The sequence below is a fragment of the Oxyura jamaicensis genome, chromosome 2 (genome assembly GCF_011077185.1).
Source record: "Oxyura jamaicensis isolate SHBP4307 breed ruddy duck chromosome 2, BPBGC_Ojam_1.0, whole genome shotgun sequence".
In the NCBI taxonomy this organism is placed as follows: domain Eukaryota; kingdom Metazoa; phylum Chordata; class Aves; order Anseriformes; family Anatidae; genus Oxyura; species Oxyura jamaicensis.
The window spans coordinates 135586586-135611646 of record NC_048894.1 but is presented as its reverse complement, the minus strand read 5'-3'; the positions used below and the strand labels follow the sequence as shown (position 1 = coordinate 135611646).

Below are 25061 nucleotides of genomic sequence, written 5' to 3'. Positions count from 1 at the left end.
GAATCCTCCCAGCTTCACGGAGATGCTGGCAGAGCCGCGGGCTTTTCTGAACCACACCTGGAGCAGGGCTGGGGCTGGGTGCATCTCCACGTGGCCTTCTTCTCCTCTCTGTTCGGCTTCACAGAGCTCAGGTTCAGCTTCACTAAGCTGATCCTGCAGGCTTGCTGTCACAGCATGGCGGGGTGTGCGAGCGCATACTAAGGCAACGTCAGTACTAAAACTGTGTTGAAATAGAAGGGCACGTATTTCTTCAGCAGAATCACCTGTGGCATCTTAATAAATCTAGGGCTCTATGAAGGTTCAAATTCTGCGTGATATCCTAACTCTACCCCTCCTAAACCACAGCAAAATGATTTATTCCATAAAAAGGGTACATTAGCCTGTCAAGTATAGAAAGCACCATTCAAAATATTTAATTTCACTGTAAAACCCTTTTTTGTTGTTGTTGTTGTCTGATTTTGTTAGTAATTCAGTTACAGCAAAAGTGATTCCCTCCGAGTTACTAACCCAGTAATTTATTAATCATTCTGTCTAGCCTGGTAACTGCTGCACAGAATGCACTAAATAAAAGTCACAAAGTCTTTTTTTCCCTTGAGCAATTTTCCCTGGATACACAGCAATCCATTTGCAGCGCACAGAAATTAGCTAGTGAAAGGATTATAACAATTGCTTTTATCTTAAGAAGAGTTATAGTTCCTGAGTGCAATGTCACATATGCTTTCGAGCAAGACAGTAAATCAGAAGTACCAAACCTGCTTTCAGTTGTACTATTTTTCGGCCACGTAAGACAAAGCAAAAAGCCAAAAACAGTGCCACGGGTTTCAAAAGATGTCTCTATGCAGTTAAAAACTGAGTGTATGTTCAGTTCCCAGCTGAAAATACACTGTATGGGTAAACAGTGGTAGAGGTAAGGGAGCAAATATATGCCCCAACAAACAGAATCTGTTTGATTCAGTCACTGCACGTTGTCCTCTGCACTGCCTCTTCAATAAACAGCTTTATGAGCCTTTATCAAAAGAGAGTTTGCAGATATAATTTTGGTTATTAGATATAATTTTAAAAATCTCTACTAAGAAGCTCAGCTGGGTTAGAATTGCAAGAAAAAGTGAGTTGCTTTACTTCTTGTTTTTTTTGTGTGCTCTGGTCCATTCCCAGCTCTGACAACATTCACTGGATATCTTCCTGATTAGATCGCCAAAAGCAACGTAACTCCAAACCCAAGTATGTCAGATCTTTATTATTTGTGTGCTGTCACACCCAGAAACAAAGCATCTTACACAGCAAAAATTTCTCACAAAATTTTCCAACTCTCCTTGGAATGAGCAGAGTAACCGAACAAAAAGTATTCCTGCCTCGGTGCAGAACGTGCGTTTCCAGCCAAAGACTTCTCTCAAAGCTCTGCAAGCCAGGCTGTACAACACAAAACTTCCAGCAACCAAAAAGGGGACTCAGCACATATGGCATTAATTTATTTATTTTTAATAAAAATAAACTTAGAATACATTTGCCTTGGTACTTAAGGTCCCCCTCAACATTGTACCAACACATTCCCATGAAAACAAAAATAGAAATCTCTTTCTCCTAGCCCTCTTCCTGAGACTGTAAGGGAAGAAATATAACTCCATTCACTCAGAGACATACTTAGTTGGGACAAGGAGCATGCAAGCAGAAAGGGAATGTTACAATCCTAATAAATGGATATGAAATCTGATCTTCTTCTCAAAAGCATCCACTTCATCTATTTTCAGTTCCCTTGGCAGTTATCTCCTACTTATCCAATGGTTGACAACCTAACTGTAGAGGTTTTGAAGAATGTATTTAAAAATGGACTGTGGAGCCATGTAGAGCATTAAAATCAAGGTACTAGCATCAGATCTCGATTCTTTATTTGCTAATGAACTACTGCAGTCAGCAGAAGACTGAAATGGGAGCTCAGCATGCACACTACTGCTATTTGGGTATTTGCTCTGTCTTGGAGAAGCTGCTTAATTTCCTGTTAAAAAGAAAAATACAGATCATCATGAGTCATGGATCTGGCCTACTGCATCTTTTAGCAAACTAAGTGCAAGCCAGTGTATACTAGCAGCATGAATATTTGGGCATCCAGGAGGACTACAAAATCCAAGAGAATCCCCAGGCAAAGGAATGACTTCACCCGAGGGCAGAACTTGAATGCTTGGACCAGGGAGTTGGGTTTCTTTTACCTGATGGGTCATGGGCATGAATCCTCACAGGGACAGCTCCTCTGGACCGTGTATCACCACGGCATACATTCTCTGCAGGGGGGAATTCAAATGCCATGCTATTCCCCAGTGATTTTCTGTTTCCAAGTGCCTGATCAGTCCAGACACAAGTGGCAGGAAGAAGGCAATGCCTTCCTCAAATGCTTTTGCAGACCAGATGCAAACTGAGGAAACTTCAACCAGTATTTCATTTTGGGTTTCTTACCATCAGTTTGCCTACCAGACAACCTGCTGGGTGGAGGCCCTAAAATTTTGGTACAAATTTTCATGGAATTGGTGCCTCTTTTATCAGGTAGAACCACCTATTCCCAAAACCTGATCTTCCCTGGTATTTAAGACATACTTATTATCTAAATCAAGGGACTAAGATCTAATACTGGGTCCATCCTTAGCTGTTTTTTTTTTTTTTAGAATAGTTAGTTTAAAATATCTTTATTCATAGCTTTAGCATCAGAGTACATCCTGGCCATCTATTAATTGCTATAATCAGCACGTGTTAAACACCCACTGCCAGTGAATCATTCTGCAGGATGAATATCTGTCCCATAGTATTTGTCCTTTAATTTATTACAAAGGGAGAAAAACTTGTATCGGAATCTCTTCCTCTAGAAACTTTTGTTTACTTTTGCTGGGGAAACAGCGTTTGCAGATGTACGTGATGCAGTATTTCCATGGAAGAGAAAGAGAGATCAAAGGAAGCTGCCTTCCTCTGGAACAGAAGGCCAGTGAAAGTCCTTATTTCCTGAGGAATTTAATTCTACAGTCTTGGACCACCTTTGAGAAATAATGACTCCTACACCAGCTTTGTCAGAATGTGGTCCATAATACCAGAGGAGCACAATACACATTTAGTTTACAGTCTTCATCCTGTATTTTTAGATACCACAGGCCCACAAAATGGAACATCAGTAGAGAAGGTTCCTTACCTTGAATCTGACTAAATCAAATTTACCAAACAGTAGTACCAGATCTGCAGAATTTCTTTTGTTCCCATCAGAACTATGTTCTGTCAAGTTCACCTTTATCTAGCCACTCTTCATTCATGAACTGACCCCATCTAAGCATGAGATCAACATGATCTTGGTCCTACTGCTACAGCAATATGTGTTAAGGAAGAAAGAATATGCAGACTTTGTGTCATCCCCTTATTATTATGCTGGAGTCCACGTTGTCTTAACAATTCACCCCACAATTCCCTGAGGTTGTTAAAAAGTAGGAAAGGGGAGCTGAATAGTGAGAGCTTCATCACTACTTATATGGGCTGAATCAGGAACAAACTGGCACATTTTAGCAGAGAACTTAGGAAGACATAAACGTTGTCTCCCTCTTAAATATTATCATTGCAACAAAGGTGGACATGACAATGCCAGTTCCAGAACATTAAAATCTATCAGGTGAGCTTACAGTAGTAGCCTTTGAGTACTCTCTCCATGACTTTGCTTGGGACTGAGAAGTTCCGTAGAAAGTGGCAGCTGGCACATTCAGTTTCTTTGGGGTTTAATGCTTAAGCACCTGAACAAGAAACTATTCTCTGAATATTTCTGTCTTGCACTTCATAATTAACCACTTCCCATAAACCAGAACTGAGGTAACGATGTTGGGTAGGAGAGGCAACTCTCCAGGTCAGCTCAAACTCCAAGAGCAATTACTTCACATTTGTAACCGAAACAAATGTGCCTCACATGACTAGCACCACACGGATTACATCAAGTGGCCAAGTGAAGAGGAAAAATCTCTTTAGAAACAATCAATGGCAAGCCCCAGCCTCCTACTGCCTTCAGTTTTCCCTGGGATTTGCCCCTGCAGGATGAGAACTCCCCAGCACAAAGCAGCAGCGCTGGGGAAGCCGCATCCATCGCACATGTGAGCACTCAGCAGGGTGACGGCAGAGCGGGCTTAAACAACCACAGAAGTACATCAAATTGACAGAAAAACACAGAATGAGTATTTCAATACAGCTTTTCCACACTATGTATTCATTCAAAAACGTGCTCCCAGCACATGACATGACAGCCTATTCAGAGCTGAGCCACGGAGCTGCAAGTCACAGCCTTCAGACCTGCACGCCACTTCCTTCCACCTCCCTCAACTGCAGCCTGCTATGAGCCGGCTCATTTCATCGACCACCGAAAGGGTTTCAATCATTTGCCACTTTGCAGGCCACAGTGGATCTCTTGCTGCAGCACAGCTAAAGAAAATGATCCCTGTACTTAATTTCAAACAAATGGGAGAAGGAGGAAAGACTATCTGCACCACTTCAAAAAGGGACTGCGGTAATCCAGCTGGCCAGGATTAAGTCCAGGGGAAGGCTGTTGGTTTACGATGGGATGGGAGGGGAAGGGAGCTAGAAATTTGGCATCTCCACCAATGCAGTCTTCATGCTGCAGCTCGTTATCTCTTGTACTGTTCCCAGGGTGAAGATTGTACCAGGTCAAAGATTGAAGCAGTAGGTCACATTGTGGCATCCTCAATTCATTTTCCTTGCTTTAGTAGATTTGTAATAGGCAGGTCACATAGAGAGTGCTTTTTTTTCATCACAGTTAAATATTTTTGTGCCATTCATCATGAATGTGAAAGAGTGACACAATTATTTCATTCCTTTCTCAATTTGAGTCAATTTTGCTTTTTGTGCTATCATTTTTCCTTCATTTTTATTCTCTTAAAAAAGCACAAAAACTGAGTGTAAGAAAACTCTTTAAAAAAGCTCTTATTTCCAGATCTCTTTTGTAATGTTAGAAGAAATTTGTAATAAATGTTATTATTATTACTTTTGTATTGATCTTAGGTATTGATACACACATCCCACCAATTTTTATCTCGATTGCAGAACAAAACCTTTAAATGGGCATGTTTGTTAAAGCTGTAGCAGAAAATCATTTTATATTCTTTTAAAGGCAAAGGTTTGATTAAACCTGAGATGCTGCAGCAAAAATGAAGAGAGCTCTGAAAACACGGAGGTTCTTCACATATGACTGTCTAGAGAGCCTTAGATAAACTGAGGTTTCTTAATTACTAGAATTTAGAATTTACTAGATTTTAGATTTTAATTTGGCTTTAAATAAATTGCACAGTATTACACTGTTTAAGATAAATTATCTGTGTGGATTACTCTAGGATATAGTTTAAAACTGCAGCTCACTCACCAGGGAAGACAGGGACAAAGCTGACTCTCAGTCCACACCACAGGAGGTAGAGTTACTTGATGGGAAAGACACCACATTACCTACTTTCCCTGCACACATACCCCAGGTCAGCGCTGCATCCAAACAGCGAAGTGCTGTCTTTATTCATGGCAGTTCATAATAGTCCCTTGGTCTCTGGTTCCGCTTGGTTCTACATCCTAGCTTTAAGTTGGTATTAGCAATTATAATCCACATTACAGCTAAATATGTGGTTTCAGATAAATGAAAGGGGAAAAGGACCAGTTCTCTGCTTCAAAGATTAATCAACAGATTTTAAAGTGCTCAAGGAAGCAAAATGAAGTTATTGAAAACACACTATTATCTTTTTTACCACCCTGAGAGAAGAAAACCTTATCTATTCCTAAGATAAAAATGTAAACAAAAATGCAATTATAGACAAAAAAAAAGATTCTTTAAAAACACACAAAAATTATTTACAGCAGTTAAAACATCTTCAATACCACTGGATCCAAGCAGTTAAAGTTACTGCAATTAGCTGCTCTCTGTTCAACTTCTTGGTGGCTTTGAAAGATCATCTTAATTAAATGTATTAAATGATTCTCTGTTAAGCAGGGAAACGTTTTGTTGGGATTTCTTGTTTTTCCTTTAGACATACATTTTCCCTAACTGGGTAACAGAACTGAATTTTCTTCGTGCTTTCAACACGAACTTGCAGCGAGTGATTTGACAGACAGGAAAAACATGTATTTTACCATCTACATAGAATCACAGAATCACAGAATAGTCTAGGTTGGAAGAGACCTCCAAGATCACCGAGTCCAATCTCTGACCTAACGCTAACAAATCTTCCACTAAACCACGTCCCTAAGCTCTACATCTAAACGTCTTTTAAAGACCTCCAGGGAAATTATTATATGTCTAAAATATTAGACATATTATTGTCTGGATCTTAAATCACTAGCATTCATGCTTTATGATATTGCACAATCCTATGCTTACAGGTCACTAAAACAGCTTTAAGTGTGCTGCACAGACAATTAGAAAAACAAAGCCTTTGCAGCAGTTACAGCATGCCCAGCGATCAGAGGCTCTCTCGGCAGCTTTAGGCACTCCCATGGACTGTCTCAGTGCCTCCACCTGTCTCTGTGCAAACACCTTCTCCAACTGCCACCTTTCAACCCCTCAATCTGTGGATCTGCCTACAACATGCTTGCTCACGTGGCAGGACGTGCGTTTCCAAGAAAAGCTGGGTGTCATCTCCTTACTTCTGTGTCGCAAGTTTTACCACGCCTGCTGAGCCTCACAACTGTTCTCAGCGAATATGGCAAGGACCCTGTATGAGCCACCCTATCAGGCACACACTGTACACTCAATTTCTTCATCCTAAAGACAAGTAGATCACATTTCATTCTGCTGAGTATTTATTATTCCTACTAATTTGTCAAGATTCTTCTGAATTGTTGTTCTGTCCTCCAGCTTATGTAGTACTTTATCTTTATGACCCTGGCAATACTTGCAGTCGCCATCTTCCTTCCCTCATGCTGCTCCAGCCATCACCAGATTTGGAAGCTCGCACTGAAGTGTGACCGAGAACATCCCCTCGTTTCTTAATTCACAGGAAAACCTGATACAGATAAATGGAAATGCAAGTAATTTGAGTGTTAGCCATTGCTGACTTTCTGCAACAAATAATCTCAACCATTCTGAACGGCCTGTTGGTTATTCTACAGGGATGAGGAGCGTTGTTATGCTGCTCTTGGGTGTGCAACAAAGTCCACATATAAAGAATATAAAGCATTATATATTTTAATACAATGTAGAACATTATCATTACCAAATGTGTTGAAATTTAACCAACCCATCAAAGCCAGTTTATTTATATTTCTTAACACTTAACTGCATCTCTTTCCTGAAATTCAGCATTTAAATATGTCTAGGCAATTTTAAATTAAACTACCAAATTAATCAATGAAAAACTAGACGCACCATACTTGGTGGGTAAGGGTACAATCCAATTATCCTGTCTAACTTATTTGAAGGTTGGAAACTCTAATGAATGAGAAAAAAACCTTCAGACTCAGGCTTGCTATAAATAGGCTTATTAACTATAGGCTATTTATATGCACAGCGTAACAGCTGCAGACTTCCAGAAAGACTTGCTGAGCAACTTGCAGAATGTGTTAAGATACAGTCAAATAAAGTATCATCTGAGCATTAATTCCAGTTAAGTGAATAGATAGATCCCTGGAGGACTGATAGATCCCTGGATGGATAGATCCCTGGAGCATATAAGCTGAGGTTAGTGGACTTGAGGCAGAAGCAGAGAACATAGATCCAAGACATCTAAATCTCTGACTTCAGGTTTGCAATGCCAAGAAACAAAATCACACACGCCAGCAGACCACAAGCTGTAGTGTCTGCTTGTAAGATAAGACAGAGAGGAACATTCTTGTCAACAGTTCAAGATCTTGTTTTCCCTTTCCTTCACAATGAGTAACGTGATCTCAGGTCCTCTTCCTGATTATTTGAAAGGGGAAGAGCAATGAGGACATCACGTTTTAGAGCTCAGCAATCACTCTGTTGGCAAGAAGCTGGATGACAGATATTTCCCATTTGGAATGATAGAACATGCTCTACTCTGCTGAGCAGCACACCACAGAAGAAGGTGTCCTGAAACTGTCGTATATATAGCTTACAGCAACAAATTCCATTAGAGTGAAGGAATACTGTTTCATGAAATACCTTCTCTCACAAGCAGTACATTAAACTTGGCACGCATAAAGGATGAGAAAAGCCTTTGTCCAACTAACATCAGTGAAAGCACAAACTAAGCACAATGATCATTAGACCAGGCACACGATTAAAACATAAAGCCCAGAATATTAAACAATACAGAAGTCCTGAGACAGCATTAACATCCCTCCCTGCTAAAATATTTAAAACACAAGTAAAATTCTACTTTATTTGCTTGCTTCTCTGCACTCAAGGAAAAAAACACTGATTCGACGCAATTTCTAGATCAGTACAGTTTACAGACTATTGATTCATCTTACATCATGGTATTATTCCACTCTCCACCCTATATACAGTAATTTAAATGTGAATAGATGAAACGAGATTTGGGGTGGGGGTGGGGGTGAAATAGTTTATACCAAGACATTATACACTGGTCTTGAGACTAACATTTCACAAAGAGGTCCTAAATTCCAACACTGCAATAGATATCAGATGTCAAGGGACTGTGCAGCTATTAGAAGAACGAGCATTTTTGTTTATTTTTGTTCAAATTTGTAAATCAGCCTATGGAATAAATGACAGAATAAAAACTAATGGGGAAACCAAATGCACACTGTGAGAAACATACTTTTCAGCATGTCTAAAGACGTAAACCTAAAAAACCTGTAGGACAAATATTTTTTCTGTTTAAGGCACTTTAACAGGCCCTTTGCTTTTATTCCTTTGCAACTTCAGTAAAAAAGTGTAATCTGAGTACTGGAAACACCCAGAATTTGTATGCTAAAGGTGAATATCTAACCATGAATAACATTCCTGAAAAAAAAAAAAAGAAAAAAGAAACCTAAGTAAAGATACCAAAAATATATATATATTTGATTTTGATTTTTGTATTTGAAAAAGTGTGGTACTTATTTTGATGTTTTTTAATTAATTCATATGTTTACGCTTCCATTTCCAGTTTGCGCTTTGTCATTGTAGGATCTCAGTCCTAAACACAGAAAGCAGTTAACTTTTCTGACTAGTATGATTGAAAGGAGTCAGAATTCCAGAGTGGCTGAGGCCGGCCGGTCCCTCTGGAGCCACCTGGTGCCACCCGTGCCCAAGCAGGAACACCCAGAGCAGGGTGCCCAGCACCACGTCCAGGCGGCTTCAAGGAGGAGACCCCACAGCCTCTGGGCAGCCTGTGCCAGGGCTCCGTCACCCGCACAGCACAGAAGGGCTCCTGGTGCTCAGGGGGAGCCTCCTGGGGGCCAGGTTGTGCCCAGGGCCTCCTGTCCTGGCACTGGGCACCACTGCACACAGCCTGGCTCCGTCCTCCCTGCACCCTCCCCTCAGGGATTTACAGACAGTGATGAGACCCCCAAGCCTCCTCTCCTCCAGGCTGCAGGAGGTCCCAGCTCTCAGCCTCTCCTCAAAGGAGAGCTGCTCCAGGCCCTTCATCATCTTCATGGTCCTTCATTGGACTCTCTGCTATGTCCATGTCCCTCTTGTACAGGTGTATTGGGTTTATGTGGCAAAGTTTTGGTAGTGGGGTGCTGCAGGGGTGGTCTCTGTGAGAAGAGCCCCATGTTAGATAAGGGCCAGTTTCAGCCAGCTCCTAAGGGACCCGCTGCTGCCCAGAGCTGAGCCAATAAGCAATGTTGTTTGTGCCTCTGGGAGAGCAGATTTTAGAATGGGAAAAACCCTGCTGTGCAACAGCAGCTGGGAGAGAGGAGTGAGAAGCAGCCCTGCAGCCCCCCAGGTCATTGCAGGAGGAGGGCAGGAGGTGCTCCAGGCACACAGCAGCAGTTCCCCTGTGGCCTGTGGAGAGGCCCCTGGTGAAGCAGGCTGTCCCCCTGCAGCCCATGGGTCCCCCATGGAGCAGATCTCCACGCTGCAGCCCATGGAGGAGCCCCCGCAGGAGCAGGCCCCGGGCCGGAGCTGCAGCCCGTGGAGAGGAGCCCACGCAGGAGCAGGGGGTCTGGGGGGAGCTGCCGCCCGTGGGGGACCCGTGCTGGAGCAGTTTGCTCCTGGGGGATGGACCCCATGGGACGGAGCCGTGTGGGAGCAGTGCTTGAAGAGCTGCTGCCTGTGGGCAGCCCCCGCAGGCTCAGTTCGGGAAGGACGGCATCCCGTGGGAGGGACCCCACAGGGAGCAGGGGCAGAGAGGGACCGTGAGGGAGCAGCGGAGACGAAGCCTCAGAGACTGACTGCAGCACCCATTCCATGAACTCCAGCATCTCATAGTCACTGCAGCCAAGGCTGCCTTTGACCTACACACTTCCAGCAAGCCCCTTATTGTTGGTGAGAATCAAGTCCAGCAGAGCACCTCTTCTCATTGTTTCCTCTGTTACTTGGAGAAGAAAGTTATCAGCAGTGTTTATGTCATTATGACATTGCTTATGTCTAGATTATGTTGTCTCTCCAACAGATATCCATGTGGTTGAAGTCCCTCACGAGGACCAGGACCTGCAAACATAAAGCTGCTCCTATCTGTCAACCATGTAAATCAGAAATTTGTTGAAAATTTTCTTCTACCTGTTAAAATGAGTTAGAATTATATTTGCTCTCAATGAAATTCTAGATAACTTGCATATTACTTCATGATATATTGTTGGTATAAGTACCGATAGTAACTGAGAAACTCTATAAACAAAACTTGTTCTTTGACATAATTAAGATTTTATGCCAGCCTTACAAAATCTTTAATGTTTCATACACAATCAGTTTGAATAAACCTTACTGGTATAATGTGTGTTACTGTTTATTTTGCTTTGACAAACCACAATAAATGATTTTGCATTGTTGTGCCTACAATGTACAATAAAGCAACAGTGGCAAAGTGGAAAGCCTTTAACATCTTAGAAGCCGAAAATACTCTTTTTAGGTGATGAAACTGTGTAAAGAACTGTATAACAATGGTTTAAGATAATAAGAATGAATGAGTTTTGAAGTACATGGTAGTGAGGCAAACCAAGGAGTTGAATCAAATTCTCTTAAAGAGCACAGCAACTGTGGTCAGCTCACCATTTTCACCATCTCTACTTCTTGTTCCCATAAAGTGGAAATGTGAAGCATGAAATCCTAATAAAACAATTCACAGTATGTGAAGTCTACCCACAGTGCTTCAGCTAGTTCAACGTTTCTCAGCAATACCGGTATCTGTGACCATTAAAACTATGAACCCTACTACATAACTGAGTAATCATTTCTCTCAGCTGCTGCGATCACACATTGCTTGCCATAACACCTCTACTGTTGAACCACTTTGGTCAACATTTCAGTGTGACTGACCAAATTCTTTCCCACTTTCACCTCAGCCCCAGCCTGATCATTTTAGATTTCACTGCTTTTAGTGTTTCCCCTCTACTCCAATGAAAATGCTAGCTCCATCAACCAGATCTTCCTCCACATTGGTACCATGTGTTGGAACCTCTGAATCTACACTGAACAGATCATCCAACCCACATGTTCTTAGACATGCAGTTTTCCATTAGACATGCATGGAAAACATTCAAATTTTTTAGCACTGTGTTCATCTCCTGGACTGCAGACTCACTAGGACATGAAACTGTCTTGGTAGTAACTTCTCTTGTACAAGGTCTAGCACACCGTCTGCACCTAACAAATAAAAGCATATTACTACAGCTATTTGACTACTACTGGAGTGAACAGATGTTTTTACACTAATCCTTGACACCTGGCACTAGCATTTCTGGCACCTACTTATTCATAATGAAAAGTACAATACAATTTCTTTCCTCCTTCCTCCTCAATATTGTGTTTTTTTTAACTTCATGCCTCAGGCCAGTACTACATCTGCCAAATCCAGGACTACCCTTTAGATACTCTTGTGTATTAGAATGCAAGAAGGATCCAGTATAATTTTAGAAGATAACTTTTTCAATGTGGAAAAGAAAAAAAAAAAAGAAGTTTTCACAATCATTCTCTAAACCTTGCACGTATTTGTAAATTATTACTGAAATAAAATCCCATAGTAATTCTTCAAACTGCTGTGTGGGAGTAGAGACAAAAGAATGGGTAAGAGGAAAACAATATTACAGTGTATCTGCTTACACTGGTATCATCAAAAGGACTACAAAACTGTGTGCTTAGATAAATTTGCTAGCCCACAGAACAAGCAACCTAAATGCTACATTTTAATTTCTAGTGTCACAACTTTGTAGGTTGCAGTTGAGGAAGCAGAGTAGCTAAAACCCAAGCTCAGATTACTGCACAGAGTGAAGGCCTGACAAGGAGTTTTGGGCAGCATTCAGTTCGTCCAGACTCCAACTGACTCTGGTGAAGAAGGCCACCAAGATGTCCTCATCCCTGGTCACTGTAACACTGGCACTGCAGGAACCTAGACCATAATGAGGTGTCTGCCAGAAGGTTGACTCAGCCCATTTTAAGAAGGTCCTGGTCCCACTGGACACTGGCATTGAAGGCAACTAAAGCTAACATATTGTTCCTTCAGGGAGGTGATCGTTCCCCTGGACTCAGCTCTGGTGAGGCTGCACCCCGAGTACTGTGTTCAGTTTTGGACCTCTCACTACAAGAAGGACATCGAGGCCCTGGAATGTGTCTAGGGGAAGGCTATGAAGCTGGTGAGGGGCCTGGAGCACAAGTCCTGTGAGGAGTGGCTGAGGAAACTGGGGTTGTTCAGTCTGGAGAAGAGGAGGCTCAGGGGAGGCCTTATTGCTCTCTACAACTGCCTGAAAGGAAGGTGTGGGGAGCTGGGGGTCGGCCTCTTCTTGTGGATAACTAGTGATAGGACTAGAGGGAATGGGCTCAGGTTGTGTCAGGGGAGGTTCAGGTTGGAAATGAGGAGACATTTCTTCTCAGAAAGAGCAGTCAGGCATTGGGACAGGTTGCCCAGGGAGGTGGTGGAGTCACCGTCCCTGGGGATGTTCAAGGAAAGGTTGGACGTGGTGCTTGGGGACATGGTTCAGTGGGTGACATTGGTGGTAGGGGAATGGTTGGACCAGGTGATCTTGGAGGTCTTTTCCAACCTTAATGATTCTGTGATTCTAAGACCTTTCAAAGATCAACAATGATGGCTGACCAGGCCCTTTTCCCTATTCTCAGCTCCCTGTTTATAGATATGGTCTAGTCATTTTGGTAACATCTGCACATTACAAAGGTCACATGACACTGGTGCATGTAAACCGATGCCTTCCAGCAAAACTATCATAATAATATTTTTTTAAAAAGTAAGCCACTTTGAATCTTTCATCCACATAAGCACATTCATTTGTTCCACTGATATTTCACACACAGTCTAAGCAGTCTAATCTTTCTTGACCACTGCCCCTTAACAACATCAGTCGTGTCCACACAAATCACCTGTAAGATGTATTTGTTGCACACACAGATATTGAGGTTTCTAAAAAAAAAAGCCTACTTAAATGCTTACTGCTCATTCAGAATCAGAAGAAAAACTACTGCCAAATTCTCCCCAGAAGAATTAATTGCTTTTAGTTAGCTCTTGAGTTTTAAATGGGCAATTCAAGTTTTAGAAGATTTGGCAAGCTCTATACACCACAAAATTTAGCATGCATTTTAGACTTACAATTTTGCAGGCCTTCCGGCAGACTGAACAAAGAAAACTTTTGAAAAATGGTGAGGTTACAAAGAAAAGTCTTCCTCCATATCAGTTTCACATTAATTTACCTGTTTTAACTATGAAAAGACCTCTGTTTAAGAACAAGTGATGGCAGTATTGCCACTCCTGCAAGGCACACCATAAGAACTATCCCACAAATAACAGCACAAAGTCCTATTACTAATAAAACATGCACACAAACGCACATAGGGCACTATTTCTTTTAGCAAATATTGACCCAAAATTTTCAAAGAAAATATAACATTTCCTAACAATGCCAATGTTCCTTCTTCACCCTTTCTCTGATTTCTTTTTCACCGTTTCTCTTTCATCTTCTTTCCCCTCATTATGCTATCATGAAGTAATGGGCTGGCACTCTGAAAAACCCAATCTCCATAATCATCTCTTGAATTCTGAGGGTAACTGTGACAAGCATCAACTTACAGTCACACAAGACAGCCTCACAGAAGTGCACTTAGAAACCCTTCAACATTTTGGAATGAACAGCAAAACAATCCACATGGAGAAAATGTGATAATGGAGCCATAATGTGATGGCACAAGGCTCTGAAAACATCTCTGCTCCAAACTCCATTGTATGCATGGTTTAGTCTGAGCATAGGGATATCTGGAAGCCACATCAAAGGGCTAATGGATAGACATTTTGTTAACATGTGTAGAACTGATGCCAGGCCATAAAACAACATTATACTGAGTATTACACATCTTCAGAGAAGCCTTTTTTTCCTGGTGGTTTTTTTTTTTTTTTTTTCATTTTTTCTTTTTGGGGCAAGGGGGGCGGGGAAGAGGTCTACAAATTATTTCTTTCCTTATGTGCATGAATGCCTAACAGACTCAGAAGCCTGGACATTTTTCATGTTCTCTTGTTCCCTGGAGTTTTGCCCAGTATCATAAATTCCAAGAGAGGGCTGATTTTTGAAGTAGGGAAAGGAAGAAGAATGAAAAAGTAAATAAGCTGCTATTTCCTTTGTAGAACAGATTCGGTTCCACCAATTGCAAATTGGTTAAAAAAAATCACAATCTTTTACCTTAGCATCTCTCTTTCTCAGGTCACTCTTAGGACTTCTACTTTCAAAGTGTTGTCCAAACTTGGCTCAGAGCACATTCTTTTATCCCCGTGGCATTCAAAATAGAGTCACTTTTCAAATGGTACTTTTTGTAGATATGGCACTCCATAAAAACAGGAGGCAAAAAAGCAGTGCAGAATTCCTGGAACAGCTATTCAGGATTCTAAAAAGCCACTCATAAGCCCCCCTTTTTGTGCTCTACGGTATTTATGCTAGATCACAGAATAATGAACACCCATTAAAGGTATGTACTTTGTAGGGCGCTTAGGAAACAGTTTTCCCATCACTTAGTAACTGCAAGATAAGTAAAACAGCGCTGCACACCAAGAAATATGCAGTACAGAAAGATACTGAACGTCAGGATTATAGATGAGTTATATCTTTATCCACTTTGATACCTTTGCAGTTAATCAAATATTTTGTGGTTCTGTGTTTGGCACGTTAGGTACATTGAAGCCAGACTAACAAGAAACAGCCACTATTTATATCATTTCCCCAGAGATGGGAACGGTTGCTTCTGCACTTTAAGACCAATCGTGTTACATCTGTACTAAACTGAAAAGACAAACATGTTTTACTGCCAGCTCTGCCTGAATTTCAAATGAAAACCACACTAGTTAACTTGTGAATTTCTCAGTCAGCCAGTCTCCAGTGTCAGCTTACACAGTTTATACGAAACATCTCACCAGTACACAATGCAGTACAAAAGGATGCTACCAGCATTGTCCCAGGTTCAACAATGTGCTTCAAAAACTCCTTTCCCAAAACAAAACTCAGGAACTGACTGCACATGTATCTCCTCTGCAATAGCCTGGAACTGAGGAGGCTCTGCTACCATATTTTTTCTTTTCACAAACTCTTTGGCTCAACTCTCAGGAGTCATACAGGCTGAAATATGTTAAGTCCCACAACCCACAGGTTTTCCACTCTTGCTGCTGTCCTAAACACCGTGAGAATGTGATTCCAAGCTCAGGAAGGTTGCCAGGGCATCAAGTCATAGCATGTTTGTTCTCACTCTTTCGAACTACTTGTATGTAGAAAAGCTTGATCTTGAATTCATTATCTCATGGGCACAGCCTCACCTCCTTTGGGCATTTAAAGGGATTCAGGCTTCAGCGGGCACTGAACAAGCACCTCAGGAGTGACAGTGAGGACGCTGGATGTCTCTGCTCAGAACATGAAGTCATGCCCACTGTGACTTATGGGTGCTGTCTGGGGAAAGCAGCACTTTCCTGACTTAGAAAGGATAATATAAGGAGAAATAGAAGAGACACTGATGAGATGGGGGACTTTACTGGCAGCGTGATAAAGTGCACTTTTACTCTTCAGATTTTTATACACCACTTAAAAGCTTGGTAGTGCAAAGTTGCAGCTTATGGTAGGTTTCAAAGTACATTTATCTCAGTTGGAGCAACTGATGCTGAAGCACTTGTTTACTGCTACTGGCTGGCCATGTTGGAATGGAGCAATTGATACTGAAGCATTTGTTTACTGCTACTGGCTGGCCAAACAGAAAGGATATATCAGAGCAGAAACCTGAAGCACCTCTGGGTTAACTGTTCAGCCGACTGTTATTGGGAGCAGAGTTTCCTCAGAAAGCAACAGGACACCTGCACTCAAGTCACATCAATTGTTTTTGAAGATGCACACAGTCACACAGTCCTGAGAGCTTGATGCTTCCACAAAGCAGTAATTATATTTCTTTTATTAAGTTATTCAGAAACATAGATGTATTAAAGTTAAGCACAGGAGCCTAAACAGAGGTCTGCAAGTTCAACAATTCCACCAGTTGTCATGATAACAAACATTTCTTGCAGCAGCAAAAAAAAAAAAAAGGCACTTATTACAAAAGTTTAAGAACACTAAGCCTAAAATACAGTAAATTTGTAGGAAAACATGTCAAAAGTATTTCAACTTTATTTTCTGTTTTCACTAACATTTTCCTAGTTTTACACCACTCCCTCCCCCCTCCATTGTCAAATGCAAGATGTTAAAAAACACAAAAAACACTTGGAAAAAATGACTTAAAAAGGAGACACCAAACTGGTCATGCTGCAAGAGTGGTCAAATAATAACAACAATCAACTCCGCTTGCAACAGATCGAATTTGCAGACAATTCTGGTTTCAGTTCTCGATGATTACATTTAATAAACAAGCTAAGATCTCACAGGAAGAATTAATGAATTATTTATAACCCAGGCAGTATATTAACTTCTAGTCACTACATAGACAAGTACAAACATTCCTAACGTGCAGTCACATCTAGAACTGTGTCACTTCTCACCAGACTTCATCAGCATTCCACGGTGACCCTCGTTTTCAATTACGTTCCAGTTTTTTTAAACTTATAATTAGCTGTGATATCTGTGATCATGTTTCACAGACTTGCAGCCTAATTTTCAACTCTCTGACTTCAGACTTTTGTAATAGCTATTTCACCCACTGCTCATTTCTCACCTCGAGTTCAGAGATCCAGATTTGCTTTTGTTTCAGTTCAAACCTTAAATTGAAATTTTGGCCCATGGAAACAGAACCTTTCTCTTCCACTGGACTTGAAATGCACTTCCAAACACTTTGGTATAAAAGACATTGTAAGAGTTTGGGTCTGCAGTGCATTTTATTGCCTGAAAAGTTAGATGGTTCCAATTTTTAATGGAGTAACAAAGTGGAATTAGTGTGCTGAAGCATCCATTAAGGTTCCAAGAGGAACTGAGTACTATAAAAAAACTAAACATTCACTTGTTTTATTTTTCTGTTTCTTGGTTACTTTTTCAAAGTGTGTACACTACCACTCCCATTAACATCAGCAGGGGGCTTGTAAATAAGTCTTTACCCAGTGTTTCAAAAACCTGAGCTTCTCAGAATGAGAAGTGAAGCGATCACCATCCATTTCATTACTTAAAGAAACAGAGTCAGATAGCAAAGGGAGAATAAAGTCCATGCAAGCATGTTGTAGCATACTTGAAGGTTACTTTTGGACACTTTATAATCTGAGTCAAAATGCCGTAATTTTGAAATCCACCAAACATAATTTAGGGAAGATAGCATGTTAGCTGATCAGAGGCATTACTAAAACTTCAGATGACATATAATTAAATTAGCTGTTCCCTATTTTAAAAGTTTGGGCACTGTCTTTAACTCAGTCCACGTGTTTCATAAGGCTAAACCAATCAACCACAAACGATCATTACTTTTTTCCTTGCCCAGCGATCAAGCTGCTGAAATTGTGCATTTGTGCTACCACTGAGGATTTTGAGACCTCACAAGCCAAAGCCACAGAATTTCTATTTCAGAACAGGTAAACCCTTGTAAGAGCTACGGCTGGTTTAAAGGACGGAGACAGTCATTCTCATTTTCCATTGAAGTTAGAAAACTACAATGTTTACAAAAAAGAATCATGGCTCAGTAGATGTACTTTAGCAGCAATCCCTGGTGCTGTTGTGAGTGAGGTTGCATCAGCATTTTCATGATATACCACACTGCCAGAAAATTCATTCTGTCTTCTGTGCTGACATAGAAGACCACATACTAGAACAAATCCTCCAGCACAACAAATTTAGTTTGTATGATTTGGGGCCAAGAAATTGGAAGAAAAGAGAAAGCAAGAAGAAAGTCTTAAAATTGGAACGAGCAATTTAGGATCAACCGATGTTCAAACAGAACGTGTAGCTACTTTTTAGTGTTGACAGTTTATTGCTCCAACCTGACACACATGCAATTCCAGCTAAATGCAGCAATGGTCTGCATAAGAAAACAAAATATTTTTTTTTTTAAAAAGTTAAACTGACATTCTGTATTCACTTTTACAGTTGAAGAAAAACTCGGGCAAACAATTTTATTTCCAGACAGCAGAATCTGGCTTATTTGGCTGATAAAGAATCTGCTTGCAGATTATAAACAGAACAACACGCAAACTCAGAGCAAAAATCCTTATGGCAACCATAACTTTCTTTTAGTTATTTAGAATAATAAATGTATCGTTGCAGTGCTAGGATTTCTCTTCTGCTTCCATACATGCTCTGTGGCATCTGTGCAGATGGCACTAGTTAATGCGAGCTTTAAGCTACGGAAACAACGTAGGAGGTTAAATTGTGTACAATTTAGTTGAATTTCCTGTTCTTAGAATACAATCATTCTCACAAGTCTTGTAAAATAGTACGTCAGCACATCCTAGTACATCAGGACTGAGCCTGGTTGTTTCAAATCTGCTACCTGGAAAAGAATGAAATGTTGAGATATCTGAAATGAAGAAGAATAGGTGACTAAACGGTGCTCATTTCTTAAGAAGTTGTGTTCTCTGGGTTTGTTGCATATTTTTTAAGAGCGAAAGAATTTTCTTCTCATATATTCTCACTCACCTGCTCTGGGTACTTGCTTCCAACTATTTCTGCCACAGTGTTGAAAGAAGGAGAATCTGGATAGGTCCTGGCCCCCATCTTCAGGTACACAACAACCTTAGTGCCCCGCAAAGACATCCGTGACATCATTTCAGCATCTTCCACAGAGATGCAAGCAGTGGGAATCCGGGGTACACCAGACAGGTAATTCTGCCACCCAGTATGTGGGCTACAGAAAAGAAAAGGAAAAATACAGTGTTAACAACTTAACTTGTAAGTTATTATCATCACTACAGAAATACTAAAAAACATACTTTCACTGCCACCCCTGGCATATCATCAAAAGGAATACAGTTATTACATGAAAATAAATCTTTTATAAAACACGTGAATTGTTTTTATACTAATCAGTATATCTGACTGTCACCATTCTGTATGCCTGGAAAATTACTCTGTGTCAGCACTATTTAGATCAGTATTATGCTTTGACACTACAATAGTCAGTCCTCTGATAGCACACTTCCTTTGCTGCTTCATCAGGAAGAAAAAACAACAGAAAGTCAGTAAGTGAGCAGAAGTAAGTGTAAGAAGTGCATTTTTTTTTCCTATGGCAAGTAATGAATTTAAAGTTCACTACTTCATTTATTTCAGTATCAGACTGGCTATGTGAAACACCCCTATTTTGAAGAGCACCGATATGACAGACTTCAGAAAAAATAAGACAGTGAGACCATAAACAAAATGCACGTTTCCTCATTCTCTACACGCTTGAGACTCCAACCACTGTTGATGAAATAAATGAAATCAAAAAGAAAAATCAGTAAACTTTAAACAACTTATGTATAAATGAAGTAAAACGTGCACCACTAGACAAAAAGGCCTCAGTCTCTTCAGTATAGGAATAGCTGTGCCTTGTGGAGATTAAATTTGAAATCAAAATATAAAAAATAAAGGGAAAAAAAAAAGGAAAAGAAAAAAGTTAACTGACAAGTTCCTTAGCAAGTTCCTCCAAGTTTGTTTGTTTTGTTTTTCACACTTAGCCATTATTTACTTATTTCTTACTTTCTGGTGCCTGGGTTGATATCTTTAAATCTGCAGAAGAACTGTATGCAAGGAAAAAAAAAAAAAGAAAGAAAGAAAGAAATCAGGATGTAGATGTATGCCCAAATTCCCGATATTAAACCATTCATTTCCTTCACTTCCCTGTCATAAACTGAGACCACCACCACTCCTTGCTTCAGAGACTGTGATGAGGACAGAGTCCAGGAACACCTGAGAACCATTCTGGTAGCACAGGAATGACCTGAGATGGACTGGGGTACAATGACGTGTCCTAAATCCTGAAGTAAGCTTAGAAGTGCACGTTGAAATATTAAGGCGAAGCTCTGCACGAGCAGCTATTCAGTATTGGCCATCCTCTGCACTGAAATTTGAAGCTGAAGCATCGCACCTGTGACCAGATTTCTCTCCCTTTATTTCAGGTCTAGTTTGTAATTCTCATTTTTCAGACGCTACTCAGGAAAGGCATTTCCAATATACATAAAATACACAGTCACGTAAAGGCCTCAGTACTCTTATGAATATATCATTTATCTCTAAAATACATTTACTAAATAGCAACTTCATCAATGATATGTCTGTGAATGAAGTTTCCAAAGGAAATCTCTATAGCTAAACCCTATCTTTACCTACAGAGGAGGGCTAGTTGAAGCTTTCAAGCCAAATTACAGACATTATTCACATTAGCTCTTCCCATGTATTAATTATATGTTATCCAGATATTAATTATATGTTATCCATATATTAATCACAGAATGACTGAGGCTGGCAGGGACCTCTGGAGGCCATCTGGTCCCACCACCTGCTCAAGCAGGGACACCCAGAGCTGCTTGCCCAATATGTGACAATCTTCACCTATGAACCTCCTTACAGAAGCAGACACATAATTTAACAGAATTAGACATTTATTTATTTATTTATTTATTTTACAGAAGTAGACGTATTTCTTCATATTTAAACAAACAAAAGAAAAAAAAATCTATGATTTTTTAAATCTTCTAATCTGGAAAAAATATGTAACGTATTCCTGGAGGAGATGTGTGGAGAGATCCACTTCCTAAGATTAACTGGTTAGATAAAAACTGGGAGAGATTACTCAGTTCTAGTTGTTTAGAAGAATAAATCCTTCTCCTCTCAACAATATTAAGACATACTGTAATCAGTAACACAACCAGCAAAGCAGATATACAAAAACATTTATTTGAACAGAAAATACTAAAAATCATGTACCGAGCTTCCATGGGAGCTGCTTCAGAGTGTGGACAGATCTCTTTATTAGGTGGAAACAGTTTAAGAAGTTATTGCTCCTTGCTGTTTATGGCTGAACCTCTTAGGAAGGCTGGAGCCTCTCTGCCTCATCAGCTGTGCAGATGGGGTGACCAGAAGCTCAATAATCAAAAAATAATCAAGCTTCCACAGCCTCCAGACAAACATCAAGGTAGGCAGAATCTCTTGTGCCATGTAATCCTTCCTGAGCTGGATGCACTCACACGTACTTACAAGTTCAGATCTTACATACTTTTTTCTTTCCCTTTGCCCCTGTAACAGTCCGCAGCCTCAGTTTTTAAGCTACAGCATTTTGCTGCATACGTTTTGTATTTCTTTGAGTGCTTGGGGATATACACAGAATGTAAACCAGTAGACTTTCCAAAAACAAACATAAAACAAACAACACGCTGGGAAAAAAACACACCCCATGATTTGACAATTTTATGTATTAATGTTCAGAAAACCCCTACATTTCAACAACTGTGCAGAAACAAGCAGTTTCCACTCATTTGAAATGAACCCATTCACCTGTGTCTTCTGGCAAGATAATGGCTCAGTACTAACATGTTGTGGAACTGCTGAACTGCAGTAATTCAGGTTTTATTACCACTTATTGATTTCGTTCCTCCCGTTATTTCCCAGATGCTCAACAAAAGAGCCCCCTAAAACGGTTGCTCCAATGTAAGGAGCAATTACATTTCTTTCAGGTGCTCGGTCCCAGTGCTCCACAGCAACTGTGAATAAAGCTTCTGACAACTTCTGGAGATGCGTGCATGCTAACATAACTCAAATGAATGGACATCTGCGGGTAGAGAGTTTATTTTAGCTAGCACAAAAATTAAACCTTGAAGACAGCTGGTAGCCTTGTCGTTTTTATGCTGGAACCACTATGCCAAGATGACTACGGTAAACCCAAGTACCCAAGTTATGAGATTTTGCCACAGGCAGGTAGAGCCAGCAACTGTTCAGATGGTACCAGGATCTGAAGGCAATGAATGATCATCCAAGTGACTGTTACTAAATGGAGAATAGAGTCAGCATTACCACTACAGTATCACAGGACCATATATTCCTGCCAGAAGACCAATTCATGTACTCTGATCCTAAGAAACATCCATGGCAGAGACTGAGCATCTTGGGATATACCTGATTAAAGCCTACATGCATGCAAAACACACCATGTGTCCAGTATATCTCATATTAAATTGCTTAATAAAGTGTCAAAGTGTATACTAAGCAGAGTAAATTACAGCCCTTTTATGCAGAGATAACCAAAAACTTAACAGCTGCTGACCAAATGGCAAGACTTGAGCAAGAACTAGCCAAACAAACTAGAAAAGAAATGAGACCCTGTGTGTAGAAAGATGAAGATGGACAGAAGCAGTCCTGCATCTGGCTCAGAACAGAGCAAAGAGTTTGGGAGAGAGAATTCGGATAGTGGTAGACAAGGAAGGTTTCTTAAAACTGTGTCTAAACAAATATGACGGTGGATATTCTTTCTAAAGAAAAAGGATTTTACAAAAAAAAAATCAGACTTGCACTTTCCATTCCATGTCCCCTTGAAAAAGAAAAGAAAGAAAAGCCCCATAGAGAACCAGCTTGAAAGGGGGGTCACAAAGCAAACCTGACTCAGGACCATCATTGGTCTTTGCAACGTTTGTACCTGTGTGCAGGCACCGCGCACCTTCAATGTCTCCTACACACCTGGGGGAGATGCCAGCCTCTGGTGCTTCAAAAGTACACTGTCCTGATGTTGTCATCATTTTGGAAAACATTAAGGGTAATTACATCTCATAATATTTAACATACCCATACTCTAATACCACAGTTCAGTGTTCACTAGTGGAGAGGGGGCTGGGCTTTTACATCCTTTTTTATTTTATTTTTTAACAAAAGCGCCTGTTCTTCAGATTTTAGGTCTACTGGATTACCTCATCTCCGTGTTTAAACTGTTTAAAGAAATTGAACACACTGAGCTAGATTCATTCCTTATAAACCTGTTCATGGTAATAAAAAGTCATCATCATTCGGTCTTGACATTCCTATTCAACAGCTGTCAAGATTCAGATAAATAAAGCTGTTGGGTTTTGCTTCTGATAAACACTTGGATTTCACATCTTGGAAAGTATTTCAGAGAAGTATCACAGTACGAGTAACAACAGCAGAGGAGAGGCTCCCACAAATAAAACATTCTCTCTGCTCGAGGTGCATGTCAAGTAAGCAGTACAAAACAGATGTGGTTCGCATCCTACAGGAAAGTGCAAAGGAAGGATAAGAACAGTCAAGAGGCTGCTAGCTAATTAGTGTCTCATCCAAGTAAAATAATCAAATGTGGAGACACTAAAAGCTGTTGATGAAAGGATGTGCTGCTGGTGTCAGGTCAGTTCTAACTATTTTTTTTGCTGTGGTAGCTGACCTTGCATTGTTCATTATTTTGTTCCTTGCCTACCAACCCTTATCACCGAGATAAGCTAAAATGCCTACGGACAAATAAACTGAAGAACCAGTGCTTCAAGCTAAACTGGATTCTCTGATAGAAAACACATCTCGAGCTGAAGCCTCAGGTGAAGACAACTTTTTTCCTAAAGGGAAAAGCAGGCATGGCATTACAAGAACTCTCACATGATTCTAAAACAAATAAACAAAAAACTTCTAATACAAAAGCTTACAAAGATCTATTCCAGCCATCAAGTGCATACACACACATGCCTCCCAGTGCACAAATCGTCACACTAACCCTGTACAGAAATTTAGGTCTGGGAAATACAAAATCTAGGTTGTCTGACTAGCTTCGTTTATGCCCTTATACTAACAGTGAGCATAAGTTTGACTGAGTTGTGAAATTCCAATCACATACAGGACCATGGATTTTCTTCAGGTCCCGTGAACACCTGTAAACTCTACATTTATATTAGGTCAGCTATTTCATTATTGACCAAAATCAGAAAATGCTTCCTTAAATCGTCCTACAACTGCATTAATCCCTAGCTTACCCATAACAAGATAGCAGCCTTAACTGATCGTAATACGACTGCGTCCTCCTCCTCCGTTGGCTCCCCCTCACAAACAAAGCTTTGCATTTTAAAGGAACGATGGAACATCCTGTAGCAAAACAGATGGGAAACCGTACACTTCCATCTCACGCTCAGCTATGGAGAGCAGCTAATCGTGACTGCCTCACTGCAGTATCTTTCTCTTTATCAACAGCAGCATGGCAAAAGCTGAACTACACTCAAGCATTTTCCAGCACCATGAACTACACAGCAGCAGAGGCCTTACAAAACAAAGCATGTCCTTGTGCACACTCAGACTGTGTACATTCTTCCAAGAGCCTCACCATTATCTGGATAGAGAGGCCAAAATGTCCTAAACGGTAACAGAATTAGTCAAAATGTCAAAAGTGTTATTAATCTTCTGAGACGAATTAGGTTTTTAAAAATAAAATGAAGACTATTCCCCATTTACAGCCACTTGGCAAAATATGAAAGAAATAACTGAGTTTAATTTTGTGTTTCTGTCATCATTTGTCCCAAATCTTCTCTTGCTTTGTTTGCTTTTTGTATTGGCTTTGTAGGATTTCATTTGTTGGTTTACTGCAAGCT

General features: G+C 40.5%; 1 protein-coding gene across 2 annotated transcripts in view; it reads right to left on the bottom strand.

Annotated features, from left to right (window-relative positions):
- CPQ (carboxypeptidase Q) overlaps positions 1 to 25061 on the bottom strand; it is a 168757-nt gene that overhangs the window by 89869 nt on the left and 53827 nt on the right. For both annotated transcript variants that reach the window (XM_035318298.1, XM_035318299.1), the window contains one exon: positions 19153 to 19360. In XM_035318298.1, coding sequence (XP_035174189.1) covers positions 19153 to 19360 — 208 coding nt within the window. The remainder of the gene's footprint in view (positions 1 to 19152; positions 19361 to 25061) is intronic.